This window comes from Bemisia tabaci, chromosome 4 (assembly GCF_918797505.1).
Source record: "Bemisia tabaci chromosome 4, PGI_BMITA_v3".
In the NCBI taxonomy this organism is placed as follows: Eukaryota; Metazoa; Arthropoda; class Insecta; order Hemiptera; family Aleyrodidae; genus Bemisia; species Bemisia tabaci.
The window spans coordinates 8,458,352-8,476,639 of NC_092796.1; the positions used below are offsets into that span (position 1 = coordinate 8,458,352).

The following is an 18,288-nucleotide window of genomic DNA, read 5'->3' on the forward strand; positions in this document are numbered from 1 at the left end:
TTCGGTACAAGGTATACCGAGTTTAAAACAAAATTAAATGTTGAGTCTTTGCTCTATCAGTGATCGCATGCTGAAAATCGCAAAACGCACCTGACTTACTCGTATTCAAGATGACACAGAATAAACACTGATCAAAATAAACAAAATCTGTGAACGTAGCGTTCTTAAGTATATTTCCAGCTATCAGGAAAGCTCAAGAAAACCTAATTCGGACGCATTGTGGGCTAGTTATGACCAAAATCCGGTTTCATATTAGCAACACTGTTTTACTAAATTTAAATGCGTGTAAAAAATCGATTCTGCGGGATCGTTCTCCACATCAAATCGATATTTAAAACGGGTTTAAATGAAAGGAAAACAGTAATACTCGAGAGAACCGCCTTTTGTGTCAATAGTGAAACCGTGCCGGTCGCGTTGAAGACTTGATCTTTATCATTCTAGACTCTCCCGCTTCAGCAGGCTCTGGACTTCACAGAAAACCGCCGCACACGCTTAATTACATAAACTCAAGGTTCTTGGATCTTTCAAATTGAAACCTTACACAGCATACTCGGACGTTGGAAAATGGATCTTGCCGTGATCGTTACCAAAATAGTATCGCTCGATCATACAGCGATAAACAATTTACCATATATCTCCGGTAAAACTGCAATATTCTGGCGAAATTAGCCGTGCACTCGAGGAATTCACGCAGGCATTCTCTGCAGAGGCGTGGCGTGAATTGCGATGTATCGATTGTTCTGCCATTTAAACCTACGGTAAATAATCGATTATTAAGGAGTTCGCTGCGAACACCCTGTTTATCGATCCTTTTCCATAGGTTTAAATGGCATAATAATCGATATATCGAAAAGCACGCCACGCCACGCCACTGATTCTCTGCATACTCCTTCTGACTACATAGTCCTTCATCTTGCGCTCCTCGGGTAGCGAACCTTTATTTTTCAACGGCAGGTTAACGAAAAAAGATAATAACGTAAAATGAAAGCTATCATCCTTTTGATGACATGAAAATTTGATAGGATAGCCAGCTGAGGAAGGACGAATTCTGATTGGTCAGAATAATTTTCCTTTCGCATTCTCGCGCGCTGAGCAGAGCGTTCAAGAAGTCGGAGGTAAAGCTTTTGATGAGCAGCTAGGGCTTGATTTTTTGGTAAACAAAGGGGTGCTTCTGACGGTGCCTAGTTCCACCACAGTCACTGGAATCTGGACCAGTACTGTGACGTCATGTCTGGGGTTTGACCCGGAATTGCGATTGGCACAGACACGCCCGGTGATATCAGACCTGAGGAGAAAAAGAGGTAAAAAAGTGTTATCGTAAAACATGGTGCAGTCAAACAAATTCAGGGAAACCTTTAGATTTTGGGATGGTCAATTTTTTGAAAAGATTTGATGTCAAGATAAAAAAAAGATATACCAGTAAAATGAGATGATGATTGGCGCGGTAGAGTACAAGGGGACCTAGAATCAAAATCGCTTTTATCATAGAGTTATTGAGAGTGTAGTCCGGGTCATTAAATTGCAGTTCTCTCCATTAGCATGGTTTGTGGTTTGTCTCGCCCCACTGTTTCTGCTGAAATGAATTACAAGAGCTATTCATCTCTGAACAGCGTTCTCCAGCAGTCACAGAAGATTCTTTTCGCGAAATCAAATCTGATCGAATACCATCAAATGGACCGCGTTAAACAGAAAGGAACCAAGCCACATCAACTTTTGCCAAATTTAATTGGGCAATTAAATTTTTACATGAAAATGGTTGTGCAGATTTTCGTGCAAATTTCAGTGAAAATTCTCCATGCTACGAAGCAAATCCCTTAAAATTTTCCAAGAATTCCGAACAAACGTTCTCTCGTAAAAAATTTAATTGCCCAGTTAAACTTGGCAATAGCTGATGTGGCTTGGTTCCTTTCTGTTAAACTCGGTCCAAATGTCCAGGATAAATAAGGAATGCCACTTTAAAATCACTCATTACACAAAAATATTTCGTGAAAATGCATATTTTTGGTACAATTATGATGCCTGATGAAAAATTACTCCGAACTTTTTGGGCCTTTTTCATGGAAAACCTAAAATTTTACTTTAAAACAGTTATTTTTTTTTGAGGGGGGGGGGCGGTAAGAGATTCACATTTTAAACCTTTTTAATCACGATTACATGCTGTAACATATAATTTACTGGAAGTCGGTCTTGATGATGGAAATATCAGGACGATTATCTCATAAAGAGGCATTACGGCTATTTTAAAAATCGATTTTCATATCTCGCTCTCAACACTAACTCCTCATGTTCGATTAGCCTTGCCGAGTACCTCAAAGGGTCCGGAGGAAGGGATGCGAAGGAGGCCGAGAAAGTAATTTCAAAGGGTCGAGTGTGGTGGGTGATACGATCGCGGGCGCGTGCGAGATGTTTATCTACGTGATTACTCGTTGACGACTAAATCTCTCCCACTCTTAATAACGCTCTTAGCGAATGACGCTCGAACCCCGGAAAAACGTATGTTTAAATGATGAACAACACCCCCTTCCTCTTTCCTGCGGAAGGGAATTATCATAAAATAATTGTTGCCGCCCCTTTCATCTGAGATTTTTCAGGAGAGCTCGTTTGTCATCGATTTGCTCGCAAATCACTCTGACGGATTTTTTTTTCTTCTTTTATTATTATTTTTTTTATTTTTAAATCGTCATTTTGAGGAAATAAAAATTACATTTAGTATAAAAATCATGATTCCCTCTGAAAAGGCTCATCGTAAAATCGAAGAAATATTACAATAAATTAAGTTGAAACAGTTGCAAGAAATAAAGCTAAAAAGGAAACACATTGAAACCAAAACATTTTGATCGGCTGAGCGAGGACTTTCAAATGAGTATGAAATGAACAAGAATAAAAATAATAGACGAAAAAGGTCAAATAAATGCCTACACGACGAGGGGCCACGGAAACATTTCTCATCAGAAGAAATCTTCATGCAATCAGAATTTTCTCTTCAAAATCGGGTCCTACAGGATTTCAGATGGCTACCTTTTAAATTTTATTCTGTCTACACCGAATAAAAAAGGATGCCTATTTAACACTCTGGATGTAAAAAAGTGTGCGACAACTCACAAAACGCTGAATTAACCACCACAGCAGTTGGTTCTCCATCTTGACATTGCTAAAGTAACAATTGTAGCGCTTAAATCAGCGTTTTGTGAGTTGTCGCACACTTTTTTACATCCAGTATGTTAAATCAGCGTCATTTTTTTTCGGTGTGTTCATTCCCCAATTGATGGTGACAGTGCGGTCAGTTAAAAGTTGTTGATTTTCTTGTTGTGTTTCTTTTTTAGCCTTGCTCTCTGCGTTTCAATTTATTTTAATGTATTTACTGGGGTTGTTGAGAGCTGCAGATGTAACTTCGTATACAACATGGTTTTCTTTTCTTTCTTTAATGAACCAAAAGTATTCATGTGGTATGTCCTATTTGTTAAATACGATGAAATATTTCTCTATTTGTTAATTCTATTGTCGTATTGTTATTCCATTGTTGTTACTTGATTCTTACCAGTGGTTGAGGAAACACCAGAGGAGTATTGATGCGAATGGCCGTTGATGGGTTGGTAGTGCGTGGGGCTGTAGCAAGAGTGTTTGGGCGGAGCGTAGGAGCCGAGGGACAGGGGTTCGTACCCCCGCGTCATACACGGGTACGAATCTCTCTGCTGAAGACACGACGTGGGGCTGGGAGGCATTTGAGGAGGCCCGCTCGATATGTTGAAGCTACCCGACATACCGCTCATTGGGCTGTGAACAAAACAAAAATATACCCTTAGCTTAAGAAAATTCTCTTTAAAAATGAAATAATATTAAAGGGTTCATTCGAGAGCAATCCGTGAGAGATTCTCCTGCATTTTGTGATGTAGGCAAAAACACATTCTCAGGAGTTGCAATAGTAGTATCTAAAGGCATTTGGACAGGGTAGTGGTTCAATAAGAAAAATCCGTGAGAGATTTGCCTGCATTTTGTGATGTAGGCAAAAACACATTCTCAGGAGTTGCAATAGTGGTATCTAAAGGCATTTGGACGGGGCAGTGGTTCAATAAGAAAAATCCGTGAGAGATTACCCTGCAGTTTGTGATGTAGGCAAAAGCGCATGCTCAGGATCCTGGTGATATGGTGATATCTGGCATGGGCTACTATATAGACAGGTAACAGGACATGAGTGGTGAAAGCACCAAACCAGAAGACCTGCGATCAAGTTTTCTTGTTTCGCAAAAAATTACACAGTATTTTCCCGCAACAATTTATATGTTCGAATAAGTTGGGTTCATTTTGGAACGACCCATTTAAGCAAGTTTAAAAGAAGTTTCTCCTCTCACAGATTTGATTGATTTCATTTTTTTGTGTATTGATGTATATGGTTCTCGAAATTAACATGTAATATATTTATCATCATTATTGACGCAGCAAAGTTCTTGTTTCATTAACTAGTTTGCGCTGGCGGGTCAATCTAAATTTGACCTACTTGTTCCTTTGAGTCTTCATAATAGACTTCCTTTTTGGAATTTTCCATCGCTCGGACTTGCATATAACCCTATAATTAATTTCCAAAACGCCAAGATCGATGCATTTGCATCTCCCTTCGTTCGCCCGACGCCCTCTAATTTTCCTCTGGCAATCTCCTCAATCGAGATCCATGAATAAGCAATAAACGTCGTTCCTATAAAACTTATAATCTCTCCTCTGATCCAAAACAACCATCAGAGGGCATTTGTTCCGTAAATTTTTTTAATTAAAACGCTGAAAGGATTAAATTTACAATGGAAGCTTAGAAAGCACGCAAAATTGATGTCTAAGGCGTTTCCTTTGTGATTTAAATAGAGATTGCGCGTGTATCTTTCATCCTCGCATCTTTAATTAGCGAAGCGCGACCTAGATTTAGTGCAAGTGCCGAGAAAAAGGAAAAATTCGCTGAGAGTATAATTATTGAATTTCAATGAGTTAAAAAGAAAGATATGCGTGAGATTAAGCAACCAAAACGCACGTCAGGAATTATAATATCACATGGCTCCCTCTTATGGCTACGCTCTTCAGGAAGGGTTCAAACCTTAAATTAGAAGAAAAACTAGCTGTGTTTCTAAAAAACGTGACGCGTTATACACGAGGTAAAATTTCTAATGCGTTTTTCTCAAAACAAGGGTTTCCCGCATATGCCATTGTTGCAGCCTCCGCCTCTATCATCAATCAAAAATCTCGCACTTTATGTACGATTTTGCATTGGGTGACCGGAAAAGGCGATTTAAGCTCGGAAAAACATGCCATGAAACATAATTTAAAAAAAAAAAAAAAAAAAAAAAAAAAAAATGATAGGGACGAAATGCTAAAACCCCGCTTTACTAAGATGTAATTCATCGATATCAAATTATATCGGAGTAGAAACACTCTGTAACATGGGACATCCAATTTTCAGAGTTTTTGCGTTTGAAGAAGAAGATTCTGCAAAAAACTCATTTTTCGGTGTTCAGGACATCGATTTTAATATCGAATGAGGTAGCTTCTGCCGCTCTGAGGAAAAATGCCTTATGAATATCCAGATTTGTCTGCAGATTTTCTCATATATAACATTCGTTTTTGAAAAATGCTATGAATTTGAAATGCTCAAAAACTGGGGATTGAGTTGGAAACAAAATTGTCTGACATTTAGGAGAGAGGATCCACAAATCTCCCTAAAAATTTGTACTTATCGAAGTAAATAGCAACGTCTGAGGGACCTTACAGCGGTTTTACTCAGCGCGGCAGTATGGATCTAATTTGATACATCTCGCAGGTGAGATTGTATCGATATCGATTGAATCAACACGTAAACATAGCCCCAAAAATCAATTGAGTAACCTGAGGGAACGACTTTCTTGTGCACTGAAAAAAAATCTCGGTGTATTTACTAAGAAAAGGGTAAAATTACCAAGAATTCAGGGTTCTATTTGATCCCAGTTTTTTCTTGGTAAAATTACCATTTATGGAATTGGTAATTTTACCGAGAAATCCCGGTAAAATTATTGAACTTTCTCGGTAATTTTACTGAAACTTGGTAAAAACGCTAATATTTGTTATCGACTGTGGTAGAATTACCGAGATAAAATGGCGAAGTTACCGGGAATGGATTACCAATAAAAGTGGTATTCTTACCTGAAAAAAAAACAGTAAAAATACCGGTTTTTAGGTAAGCTTACCAGTCTGTCTTAGTAAAATTACCGATAATTGGTAAAAAAAAGTGACATGCACTGAAAAAAATAATAGAGCCGTAGAGACAAGATAAACTTGTTAAACCTGCCTTGTCTCAGGAACAAGACTTTTAGTCTGTCAAACAACTCAGTTTGTTTGGGAAACAACACCCGTTTGTTAATGCAACAAGACCAGTCTTGTTTTATATGCTAGGTTTCTGAGCCACCGGACTCGATAGTCTTGTCACTGTGACAAGATTCTCTACTCACCGCGAGTAATGGTCAAATTCAAAGAGAGCGTATTATTTTATATATTTTGAAAGAGTATTTTAAGAACTACGCTCAATAATTGTTCCCCGAAAATTTTTCTGGGTGTTTAATGACAAGGTAAAAACAATAAGTTTATAATTCTTTTTTAAAAATAAATCGCTCATGCGTAAGGTTTTAAAAGCAAATGTATCTAATTATATAATTATTTTTTTAACGTTTGATTTATTTATATATTATTAATTATTATCATGATATAAAATAAAAATAAAAATTAGAATCATAAACACGGAACAAAGGAAACATCGTTGCTTGAAGAAACACATTTTTTCGGCCTAAATTGTCCATTTTTATCTGATGTAGAATGTAAATTCCTTTTCGTAAACGGTAAATGGTAAAAAAGAAAAAAAACCAAACAAATTGATGCTCTACGCATTCCACAGACTTAAGATAGCAACAATATGAAAAAGTAATTCTGTGGGCTGTACTTATACTTAAAATTCGGCTCCTCAAATAACTAGCTCTGATAGCTCGGTCAGTAGAACACTCGGCCCGTTGTCGGGTGGTCCCGCGTTCAAATCCCGATCAGGCCGGTAAAATTTGAAAGGTCGGATAAGACGGTTCTGGTGTAAGAGGAGTGAAGGAAGTAGAGAGCACATATATTTTCGTACAAATCGTGCAATTAATATAAATTTGTGACATTTTTTTTGCAATTTTAATTTCTTCCGAATACTCTGACAAGACAAGTCTTGTTCCCAGAACTAGACAATTTTGTTACCGTGACTAGACTTTTGACTTATGCAACAAGGAAGTCTTGTTCCCTAAACAAGACTGTATGGGTCCCACGAACAAGAATGCCTTGTGGATCAAATATAACAAGACGGTCTTGTCTGGGGGACTAGAATCCTTGTTTCTCGAACAAGGCACTTTTTTCAGTGTGTAAAGGTACCAACGGACCTTGGTAAAAACGCCGAGAATTTTTTATCAGTGTGATAGATTTTTCATTCTTATGAGTATAAAATGGCCTTTGAAAGTGAAACTGTTAGGAATTTTCCCATTTTCAGCTTTCTCTACTCAAATCATGAAATTTTTGTTTCAGGTTGTGTTCTATTGTTTTGAACCAAACGATACATCAAATCACTATCGAATACGATCTTAATCTGTTTATTTATTTGCGAGGTGGGTGTGTCGGCGGGTCTTACCTGTATGAGTCGGGCATGGAGATAGGCGTGGAAATGGCGGGGTACATGTTGGAGGAGTTGGAGGTGAAGGTGCCTATCCTGGAGGGGGAGGCGGGGGCGGGGGGCTGCTCGGTGCTGCCCACCGTCGGGTGTTGCTGTTGGTCCGTCGCTCGCCGTTGCGTCCGCAGCTTCTCCTCCCGTCTCCATTTGGCTCGTCGATTCGAAAACCACACCTGTAATTCAAAAACAGTCACTTCAGTTAAAATGCCGCTAGACACATTCGTGGCCAGGAACAAAATGCCGGCCATGGATCACATCACGCCCATCACGGAGGCTCATTGTCGGAACTCATGGACAAAGCTATAGGCAACTTTGGATAGGCAACTAAACTAACTGCATGACAAAGCGGAAAGTATCATGGGAAACTGAAGGGACTCTCAGCCGCAAGATCATGCTTCTAGCGTTCTTTACAGATAGAACCTTTTCATTTCGATGCCAATTATTCCAATATTAAACGTTGAGACAGAGTACTCTGTGGTCACGACCAAAGTTCCGTTCTCACAATAGAGAATTTCTCTAAGTATAACAAAGTAAGTGCAAGAGCCATGGGAACAGAAGTTTTTATCATTCGCACCGACTATTTTTTGCGTGTATAGTTCGCATTTTATCTTATTAATTGATGTTTTTATGCGGGCAGTTAATAGACATAAGTTAATCTAATTATACGAGTGCGGAAGTGACAGTTTTGTCAAGAGTCACATCAGAGAAATAAAACTGATGACATTACACGAGGATAGTCTCTTACCTGTATCCGAGCTTCTGGTAACCCTATTTTCACAGCTAATCTTTCCCGAGCAAACACGTCAGGATAATGCGTTCTTTCGAACTCTGAAACACGGAAATTATACAAATAATTAATGAATAATTTCCAATCATCATGTTTTGGTTCGTCTAAAAATCTCGGAGTTGTTACTTTAAGAAATCGTAAAATGTTAGTCAAAAATTTAATAGTTGGATGCGTTCGAGCAAAATCAGGGTAACAGCATTTCATGTTGTCTAACTTTCTCTCGTGTTTAATTTTTTCGGTTTTAAATATGACTATGTGCTCTTATTTAGCCAAAAGCGATTTAAACTAACTCCTTGGGGCTACAAAAGGTTTTTCCTGTGGAGAACTCAAATCCCGATTTTTCAATCTACTTTGATCAAAATCGGTCCCCTGAGAAAACTGCCCTCTTGCATTCAGGTCCCTGGTCCTTATTTCTGTAGACGGTCACACGGTAACTCCATCTAAATGGTATAAAAGTTATCCATTTTTATGGTAGATAGTATGGTAACATGAGTGCTGTCCCTGTGAAATCGAAACTTGGTGTATCAGAGCTCACTCTGAACTCGGCTGGGGGATGACGACGTTATTCAATCATAACAACATAAAAATGTTTCCGCTGCTACCCTCGGCGAATAAATTGATTTCCGTCCTCATATAACTCTCCTTCCACTGTCGTCCCATCTCGAATGTTCCATTTTTCAAATGTGCAGCCTGTGTTTTTCTTTTCGTTAATTTTATCGTGCGGAAGGGGTATTTATTTTTCGGCTGACAGCCGGGTTGAACTTTCGGTACGTTTTCGCCCCATATTTTGGGAGAAACTTGCTGTTCTACGGAATCAGTTCCATAAGGACTCTATATTGTAATTTTGTGTAAGATTTTTAGGTTTAAGAAATAGAAATATAGAAATATGTGCAACAAAACATGCACACCAGAGAGTAGGGAACTGCTTCCTAACATGTACCATGCAATGATACAGGGATTGTATTGTAGATCAAAATTTAGTTTTTATAGCAAATGGCCCATAATGTCGATGTCTCTACATTTAAAATATAGTAATTTTGTACTGTCGTGCTAAGGAAGAACGCCGTATGAACATTCGAGAGTTGCCAAATTTTTCTGCATGAACATGTATTTTTGAACAGATTCATGCATACTTTTCCTTGAAATTTTCAATTTTTTTCGATGAAATTGCGTACAAAATTGTCTGAAAATTTTGGAAAATAATATTCACAATTTTCCCGGTAAATTCGGTTGTTATTGGAGGAAACTTGGCAACGCCTGAAGGCTCATACGGCGTTCTTCCGTAGCACGGCAGTGTAACGCTGCACACCTTGAATGTAGTTTCGCCTAAAACTAAAATTGAGGGATTAGGAGGACAAGGCGGGTATAAGTGCAGTTAGAAAAAATTGAAATATTCATGAACTCTACAAAAACTAGTTTGAAAGTATATTCTGTGACAAATTCACGACTAAAATCCAACTTTAAAGCATCAAAAAGTGAGTTTAAACTCTTTATCTGCCACAAGGCTCCATGAAATTTTGAAACTTTTAACACGTATCTCTTGAAATAGCTAAAACTGCACTCAAGCGCCTTGTTCTCAAAGCCCGTCAATTTTTCCGAAGATGCTTCACCGTCATAAGCTTTCATTGGCGGATCCAGTAAATTGGCAACATCGTTTTTCTCCATTTAAGCCCATGGAAATGTATCGACTATTTATAATAGGTTTAAATGGAGGAAATACAATGTTGCCAAATTGCTGGATCCGCTTCTGCAAGCTTTTGTTAGAGCCATATTTCACCTGTTCCAATATCCGGAAAATGAAAAGCCGGAGCGAGTTTTGAGGAGGTCCTATAAAGTAACCGGGCTTTAGACTTAGACTTTAGACTTAGACTTTAGACTTACCTTTTTCTAAACTGTCTATTTGGTCGTTGGTGAAGGACGTGCGATTCCTTTGGAGTTTCCTCTTGAGCCGGAGCCTGGCTTGATCATCCTCCGGTCCCACGCTGGAACCTGGGTTCGAGTTATCACCACCAGAAGTACAGGTTTCGTCCGATCCTACCCCGTCCAACTCAACGCCTGCAACATAGGCAAAATTAAAATAGGGTTTAGCCATCAGTCAAACAAGCAGAGTCAGGTCAAGTAAATTTTCACTTTTCTCATCCAAATTTTCAAATTTTCATTACCGCACTACAGTGGAAAAAACATCATCAAAGATCCTAAAGGAGATGATTTGATGGACGCCATATTTTGTGTCAGGACGACATGCGATATATCGCATCGATTGGTTCCATTTTTGCAGCTACTTGTCATTATTCTCGAATTTTGAGATTGTAATTCTTTAGTCCCCTGACAACAAATTTGCGATCTCAAAATTCGAGAAAAATGACGAGTGGCTGAAAAAATGGAACTAATCGATACGATATATCGCATTTCGCTCCGACATAAAATATAGCGTCCATCGAATTACTGTAAAGGATACTTAAAGATCCTCGATGATTATCAAATTACCGTTGCTGGTCATAGAGGCCACCTAATATATTAGTGTTTGAAACTTGAGAAAATATTACTTTCCAGGAAAGTCTCGAATACAAATAATTTATTTTTTAACATCCTGACTGAATCTCACGCAATGCGCACGTTTAAATCTTTGTCGCTCTCATGCAATATACGGAAAAATAAAATTATGGGCACAATTTTTGTGTGCTCCTTCGATTCGATGATTATGCAATTAGAGCTGCTTCGAAGTTGGAATAGTTGTATCATGGCCTTTGGCTCATGGAGTACACGGTATATTGATCGAGTTGTTGGTTCTGATCCAGACTCAAAGGAGGATGATATTAAAGAATACGAAAAATCCGTTACGTATTACTGCTATTTTGATGTACACCCCGAAGAACGATGTAACCCATAATCGTATCGATTTCATTATTCTATATTTTCATATAGTAATGTTTGTCGCCAAATCAGTTTTACCTTCCGCAGGGCACAGCTACAATGAGGCTTGTATTTTCTACAGAAAATACAGTGAAAGTCTGATCATAAGGCCTGGATTTTCACTGTTCTTCATAGGACTATCCGTCTCATTAAACAAAACTTTCGGTTTGTACAATACCGATTGAAAGCGAACCCCTTTTCTCAGTCAGGCTCAATCCCCAAAAGTTCGATCTTAAGTTCAGTTTGACCACCAACCGAAAGTTCAGTTTTATAAACCGGATCATTCGATTTGTAGAAAAGACTACGCGTTCGATCCAAATATGAACCGATTATTTTCCAAATTACCTATAGGCACCGATCTCTATTTTGGTGGTAGAGGGGTTGCTTTTTCTTTGTTTCCGCTGGTATAATCAATCATGTCTGATTTCAAAATAGCCTTCTAAAAGAACATACATTTTTTTGAATTGGAAAATTGTTAATAAAGCGAATAAAAAGGTTCTTCTTCATTGGAAAAAAAAAACACATTGGATCTAGAGTCTGCAGACTCTTAAAAATATCGACAAGGAAAAATACTCTTGATTCAATCGGATTTTTGCTTAAATTAAGAACCTAGCCTCTTAATTTGAGCGGATTTCCTTTCGTTTTAAGCTTAAATCTGATTGAATCAAGAGTATTTTTTCTTGTCGATGTTTTCAAGAGTCTGGACTCTAGATACAATGTGTTTTTTTTTTCCAGTGTTGTTTTTTCTGGCATTCGCAATTTTGGCGCTTACGTAGTTTGGAAAATAATCGGTTCGTGTATGCCTGAACTTTTTTTTCCGGTGCACCACGGAATTCGAGGACAGAGTAAACTTGACCACCACCGCGCAGAACCGGTGGCTGGTTCCGCGGAGAAACCAATGAAACACGCGCACGCTCTTCCCCCTTCCCACCCCCCTCCACAACCCCCTCCCCTTCGTTATCTGGAATACACAGAGTACGCGTACCTCCACGACCGCCGTTTTATCGAGAATACGGTCGACCATACACGGGGCGCGCGGCGGGGAGGGGGTTGTTAAAAGATCGGAGGAGCCCGGAGCGCAGTCAACCAGAAAGCGGCTGATAAGAAGTCAACCTTTTAAAATGTTGCCGCCGAGAGAGAGAGAAAGAGAAAGGGGCGCACCGGAACCAAGAGGGGAAACGGAGAGAGATAGACCGACGAGGTGCGAATCACCAGCGGAGGGGAAGTGGGAGAAGGGTTGGGGCGGGAAGCACCGGGGAGAAAATGGCGAAACAATCGTAAATTCAGGTTGCATGTAAACCGGTGAGCGGGATGAGAGCGAGCGAGAAGGTTACTTGAAGGAGGGTGACGAGGAGAGGGCATTTAAAATAACTTATTGGAAAAGAATGGCGGAGGAAGATACGGGAGGAGGAGAGGGTGAGGGCTCCGAGAGAGGGAAAATGAAATTAAACTATCACTATTAGATGGAGAATGCAGAGTGGCCCTGAAATAATGGAGGTGAAGTATTGTAAACCGGACCCGGTAAATTACTCCAAATTGAGCTCTTGTTGCGCGTGTGGTAGGATTCCGAACGTGCCGCGCCTTTGCGAGCGCCGCGATGAATTATTGGACAAGATTACGATGAGCCCTCGGTACGGCCTCCATCGGAATACCTTTGTAGAGAGAGTGCGGACACAGGGTTTCACAAAGGCTCTTATGCTAAAAAGATGGTATGGCGACTCTGGATAGCACGGGGTTGTCAACCTGTATCGTTGACTGCAACGTCTGGTTTTCAAGAGATGCTGCTCTTCGGTGCAGATGAAATGAAAAGAAATGAAGGCGCATTGACTTTTTTCTCGGGTTTCCTCGTAAAATTTTCTGCTAGAGGCACCCCTTACAATTCAAAATGTGACGAAATAAACATCAAAATTTGGAATTTTAGTCGAAAATTTCATGTCCAACCTCTCGTATGGACTCGATCCATTGTGCATCATTTAAACCGAATTTTTGCTTCTTCGACCAAAAACTTCAGGGAGCCATTTCGAAATCCGATCCTCAAAAACGAAGTTTTCCCCTTTCAGCAATTCAAGCAACTACAGTATCAGAGCGAATCAAGTCGGTTTCCAAGGTCGAGAGTCACGCCACGATTGGCCATCACGAATCTCTCGAGGCCATTGCGAAACAAAAAAGGTCTTCTCGAGTAGGTAACAAGGTTTACAACGCCTAATCGGTCCCGAACAAAACTGGCCGGAGGCCACCAGCCAAAGCGGCCACTCGATAAGAAAGGGCGTAACTACACTCCGAGTCCAGATGAAATTCCAGGAGTGACAAGGCTTTGAAGAAAATAGACTTGTGTCCTTTTGTAGATGGAGGTGTGCCTAGAGCGGGGGGCGGGCGTTTGGCGCGCGCCTGGATAGTTAAGTCAAGTCGTTTATCGTGTGCTCGATCATTTCCAGCTCCTTAAGTAGCCAGTCACAGCGACGGGGGTCGGGCGGGGCGGGGAGGTTTGATGTGTAAATGCAGTTGAGTCGGAGGCCAAGGGCCAGCGCGAGCAGCCGGTCCGGTCGGTAACTCGACGCGCGACGCCCTGGCTGCAGCCGGGGCCGAACCAGGGCGAATAGGTAGCGTTTCGTTTCCGAATCAGTGATCACAAGTCACTCATTCGAAAATGATTTATTTTTCGCCCTTTCGAGAGCACCTTCGGCCACCTTTCCGCCCGATCCGCGCTGCTGCCCGATATACCTACGATTCCGATAGGTCAGTTCGCTATCGGGAGAATTGCGCCTCGGTCAGGTCCAGGGGGGTTGAAGGCCAGCGCCCCCCTCCCCAGAAATCTACCATTGGTACCCTAAAAAATGTGGGGGATTTTGCCAAACGAGTGCGTGGCGTATTTTTTCTATCTTTGAAATCGTATTTGGGTCAAAATTTCAGTTAGGACAACTCAAAATTTCCCTTGAGACCGATGATTAGGTCTTAAAGTGCCAAGTCGGTGACCTCGAACCAGAAGGTCATTTAGATAACATTTTTCAATAATATCTGGTTCCTTCATAAAATAAGTTTTCTGCATAGGGAATCCAATGGCATATATGTTGTTTCTAAAATGAGCAAAAAATTATTCTTTATTGCAAAATGTAATCCATTTTTCCTCCCACATTTTTTCAGATTATCCGTTTTACCAAACGCTGGAGTCTTTGCCAAATAAGTTTACGCACTTTAAGACTGAAGATCCACCATCTTGGTTCTTCCATTTACTTTTAATGTGCAAAAGTAACGTCAGACAATCCTCTGTCGCAGTCTAGAAGTGTGTAAATTTATTTTGCGTAGACTGTGTTTAAGCGGTAACTGCGTCATAGACATCGATAGACAATCGGATTCCGAACCAAATGAACCATTAGGGGACTGTTGGTGACCATGCAACATTTTTCTTTGAGCGAAATTGGACATGCAGCCTGTCCAATTTCGATCAACATGAATCCACTAGTCATTATTTTTGGCCGGGCGGTACATTTCTGCGACGCTTTCATTTGAAAAATAATGCGAGATAACGATTTTAGGACTGATGACACTGAACACACTTCCTCTCATTTGGATGGGCACTTTGATCGTGTAACGAGGCCTTATGGAAAAGCCACGTACTAGGATCGGTACTGTGGAGTCGAAAAAAATTCAATAATGTATCTCCTATTCATTTTTTTAGAATGTTTTTCAATTTTAAGTTTTTATTTTTGTAGTTGTTGCTTTCTGATTAACTGGGCAACGTCGCGCAAAAGTCGACTGTTGCAGTGTCGATGTTGACGGCTCTTTTGACCTTTGTCCCGGGAATCTTTTACATCTGCCGTCTCGGCCACTCAGCCCGGCGAGAGAATAGCGGCTACTAATAGATTTATGGGATCGATACTCGATGGTTTAAATTTGTAATGACTTCATTCTCGAGGGTCTCATCGAATGACGGCACGCTTCATGCTTCTTTTCGGCTCGAATCAAGTGCTTTCTGCAAAGTTGCCAACTTAGCCACGTATAAAGTGACGTCAGATCATATCCTTGCGTGCTATAGAAACATGAACATTCGAATTTTGAGGTTGGATGTATATTAGTGCAAAAGATGATAATGACAACGGCATCGCGATATTACTAGATATCGATTCATATCGTTACTTCAAAGAAAATCAGGAGTGAAACTACTCAGACACTACAAATTATTCTACACACTATTTCTGTTCACCTTCTACTTTCTTGGATGGAACTGATTTTCACATTTTAAGGCTCGATCATCTCCCAGTCTGTCGTGCTCTTACTCTCCTTCTTCATACGGAACGAAAGGCGCGCGGGAGCAACTATTTTAACTCCCCGGTAGTGCAAGGCTGCGTTCAACAGAATTGAAGGCTGAATGAATGAGGACCGCGCGTATTCAGTAATCATGACCCTGACCCAAAAAAAAAAGGAAAGAAGAACACGCTTTTTCTTTCCTTTCCTCGAATCTCGGCCACCAACATGTAGGTCTTCAGTTTTTTCATAGATATTTTCTGATTTTTAATAATACTTTTCCTGAGTCGGAACGTCTCGGGTTTTTAGTGTTGTATTTTTAGCCTTGGTGTCCGTTTTCCCCCTGATTTGTTTCATGTTTCCATTGCCTCGGGCTGCTTCTTAAGAATTTATACCTATTATTCTAGGTATATGGAGGATGAATGCTCGTTGGCTCCTCTGATGTTGGCCAAAGGAAAAATTCAAAAAATGTGAACTACACGGGAAGAAAAGTCGCTTGGATCCAGAGTTCAGACTCTTGAAAACAATGACAAGACAAAATAATCTTCATTAAATCGGATTTTTGCTTGAATCAAAAGGAAATCCGCTTTGATTAAAGAGGCTTGGTTCTCAATTTAAGCAAAAATCCGATTGAATCGAGAGTATTTTTTCTTGTCAATGTTTTGGAGTCAAATGACATGATTGTCAATGAGTCTGGACTCTAGATCCAAGGGACTTTTTTTCCAGTGTGAAGGCAGGGTGTTTTCGTTTTGGACATGAGTATGAAAGCTCAACAAACCTTCAACCAGGCAGCGGGCAGGAAAATTAAAACAACCGTTTAATAGGTCTCGATGGAGCATGCGAAGGCTCGCGAGGATCCCGTCAAAGAGGGGGTGAGAGAGGGCGCCGCAACGACCGGGGGGGCGGGGGGAGGGGGTGGGGTGTAATGTACTTTGGAGGTGTCATCTAGGTTCCGCGCTCCCCGGCTCGCGTATGACACGCCATTTATATCCACACCCTGTTGGCGGGTATACATACTCGTAAGGTACGACTAACAGGGGAGAACTTTCAATGTACCCGTTCAACCGGAAATAGAGATTGCCAAGCTTACTTACGCCGGGCCGGGGCCGGGGGAGACCTTTCCCTCGGGGAGGGGCCGAGGATATGAAGTCACCTTATCAGCCGAGCTTATCACGCCGGCGAGGATATTTTGCTCGTTTTGCGGAGAAAGCTGGAGAGTTATGTACGGCACATGCTCTTCTTTTATCGCCCTCTCGTCCCGCCGAGCTTTTCCGATTAGTTCCGATCCCTCATCGGGGACATCATCGATGGTTGGTGAGAGTCGAGAAAAAAGTACCTCGATTTGCACCGCGGAGAAAAATTGAATGTTGCTTCAGCATTTATTATGTTGAAAAAATGTAAGACAAGTATGAATGCTGATTTTACAATACAAAAGCCGTATTAACTACGTCCGCGATTAAATGAACGAATCAACGTTGAGTTAGATTTTTTTAAATGTGAAATCAGCATTTGATACTTTTGTTGCACATTGTTTTAACAGTATAAATGCTAAATTAACAATCAAATTTTATCCGTGCAGGTTGTAGATTTTTTCACATTTTTTACTTTTTCGCTACCCTAGGGTAGAGGAAGTATTGTCATCCTCCAAGGGGGGGAGTTGAAATTTCATCATTTCTAGACATTTTTTATTCTGTACTTATTTTTGCATTTTTTTTGGTGATTTTATTTATTTATTCATTTTATTTTTATTTTGTATTTCTTCTTTGTTTTTTATTATTTTGCTATGCACCAATGAGAAACTAAATACTTTTTTTACAAGGAAAAACGAAAATTAATAATGAAAATAACAGGAGATAAAAGTTTAAAAAAAAAAAAAAAAAAAAAAAAAAAATTGTTTGCGCAATGTTTTAGATATTTCCGTACTTTATCTTCCTAAACTAATGAAAAACAAAAAAGAAACTTTTGAAAGATGAAATCAATAATGAGAAAGTTGAAAGAAAAGTATATCGACCCTTGAAGTTGTAGAAATCTTCACAGGTTATGAGGGAAAACTAATTGGCAGCATAGAGCGGAGCGTTGCTAGTTTACGCCTCGCGCCACCGCGCCTTCAATTTCGCAGACGCAACACGGACATCCGTCGAGTACGTATAGTTGTATCTCTGCGCCGTCAACGCGCATCCTGTCCCTTGCTCTGATTGGTGCTTCTAGGACCTTGTGAATAACACAGAGAGGCGCATTTGGGCCTTGTTTCTATTAACTTTTCTCTCAAATTTTAGTGACACTAGGATCATTTATTGGAATTAATCTATTTTTTTTTTCGTCGTTGAAATGACAAAATGTCGATGGAGACGAGGAAACGCATCTCAATCAGCAACGAATTTAAAGTTTATTTTTTAAACATTCACTTTTAGGGATTATTTTTTGGTATTTGTATGCTTATTGCCATTCTATTTAGAAATAATATTTCTGGTGGTGGTGTCAAAAGAGTATCTCAATAAGCAAAGTTGCAGATTTCTTCACAGTTCATATTTTGAATGAAAATAAATGAAGTCTATAAAGGTATTCAGATGAAATTTTAATATGAAGTTCAAAAAATCGATTCACTTTATAAAATTTAACTTTACCTCACTTACTTGATTTTAAAATA

General features: G+C 39.9%; 1 protein-coding gene across 3 annotated transcripts in view; it reads right to left on the reverse strand.

Moving 5' to 3' along the window:
* Positions 1–842: 842 nt before the first annotated feature.
* LOC109040318 (paired box protein Pax-6) overlaps positions 843–18,288 on the reverse strand; it is an 83,135-nt gene continuing 65,689 nt past the window's right edge. For all 3 annotated transcript variants that reach the window (XM_072299237.1, XM_072299236.1, XM_072299235.1), the window contains 5 exons: positions 10,368–10,541; positions 8,445–8,527; positions 7,661–7,872; positions 3,539–3,774; positions 843–1,285 (listed from right to left, as the gene is read on the reverse strand). In XM_072299237.1, the coding sequence (XP_072155338.1) occupies positions 1,197–1,285; positions 3,539–3,774; positions 7,661–7,872; positions 8,445–8,527; positions 10,368–10,541 (794 nt within the window). In that variant the 3' untranslated portion in view covers positions 843–1,196. The remainder of the gene's footprint in view (positions 1,286–3,538; positions 3,775–7,660; positions 7,873–8,444; positions 8,528–10,367; positions 10,542–18,288) is intronic.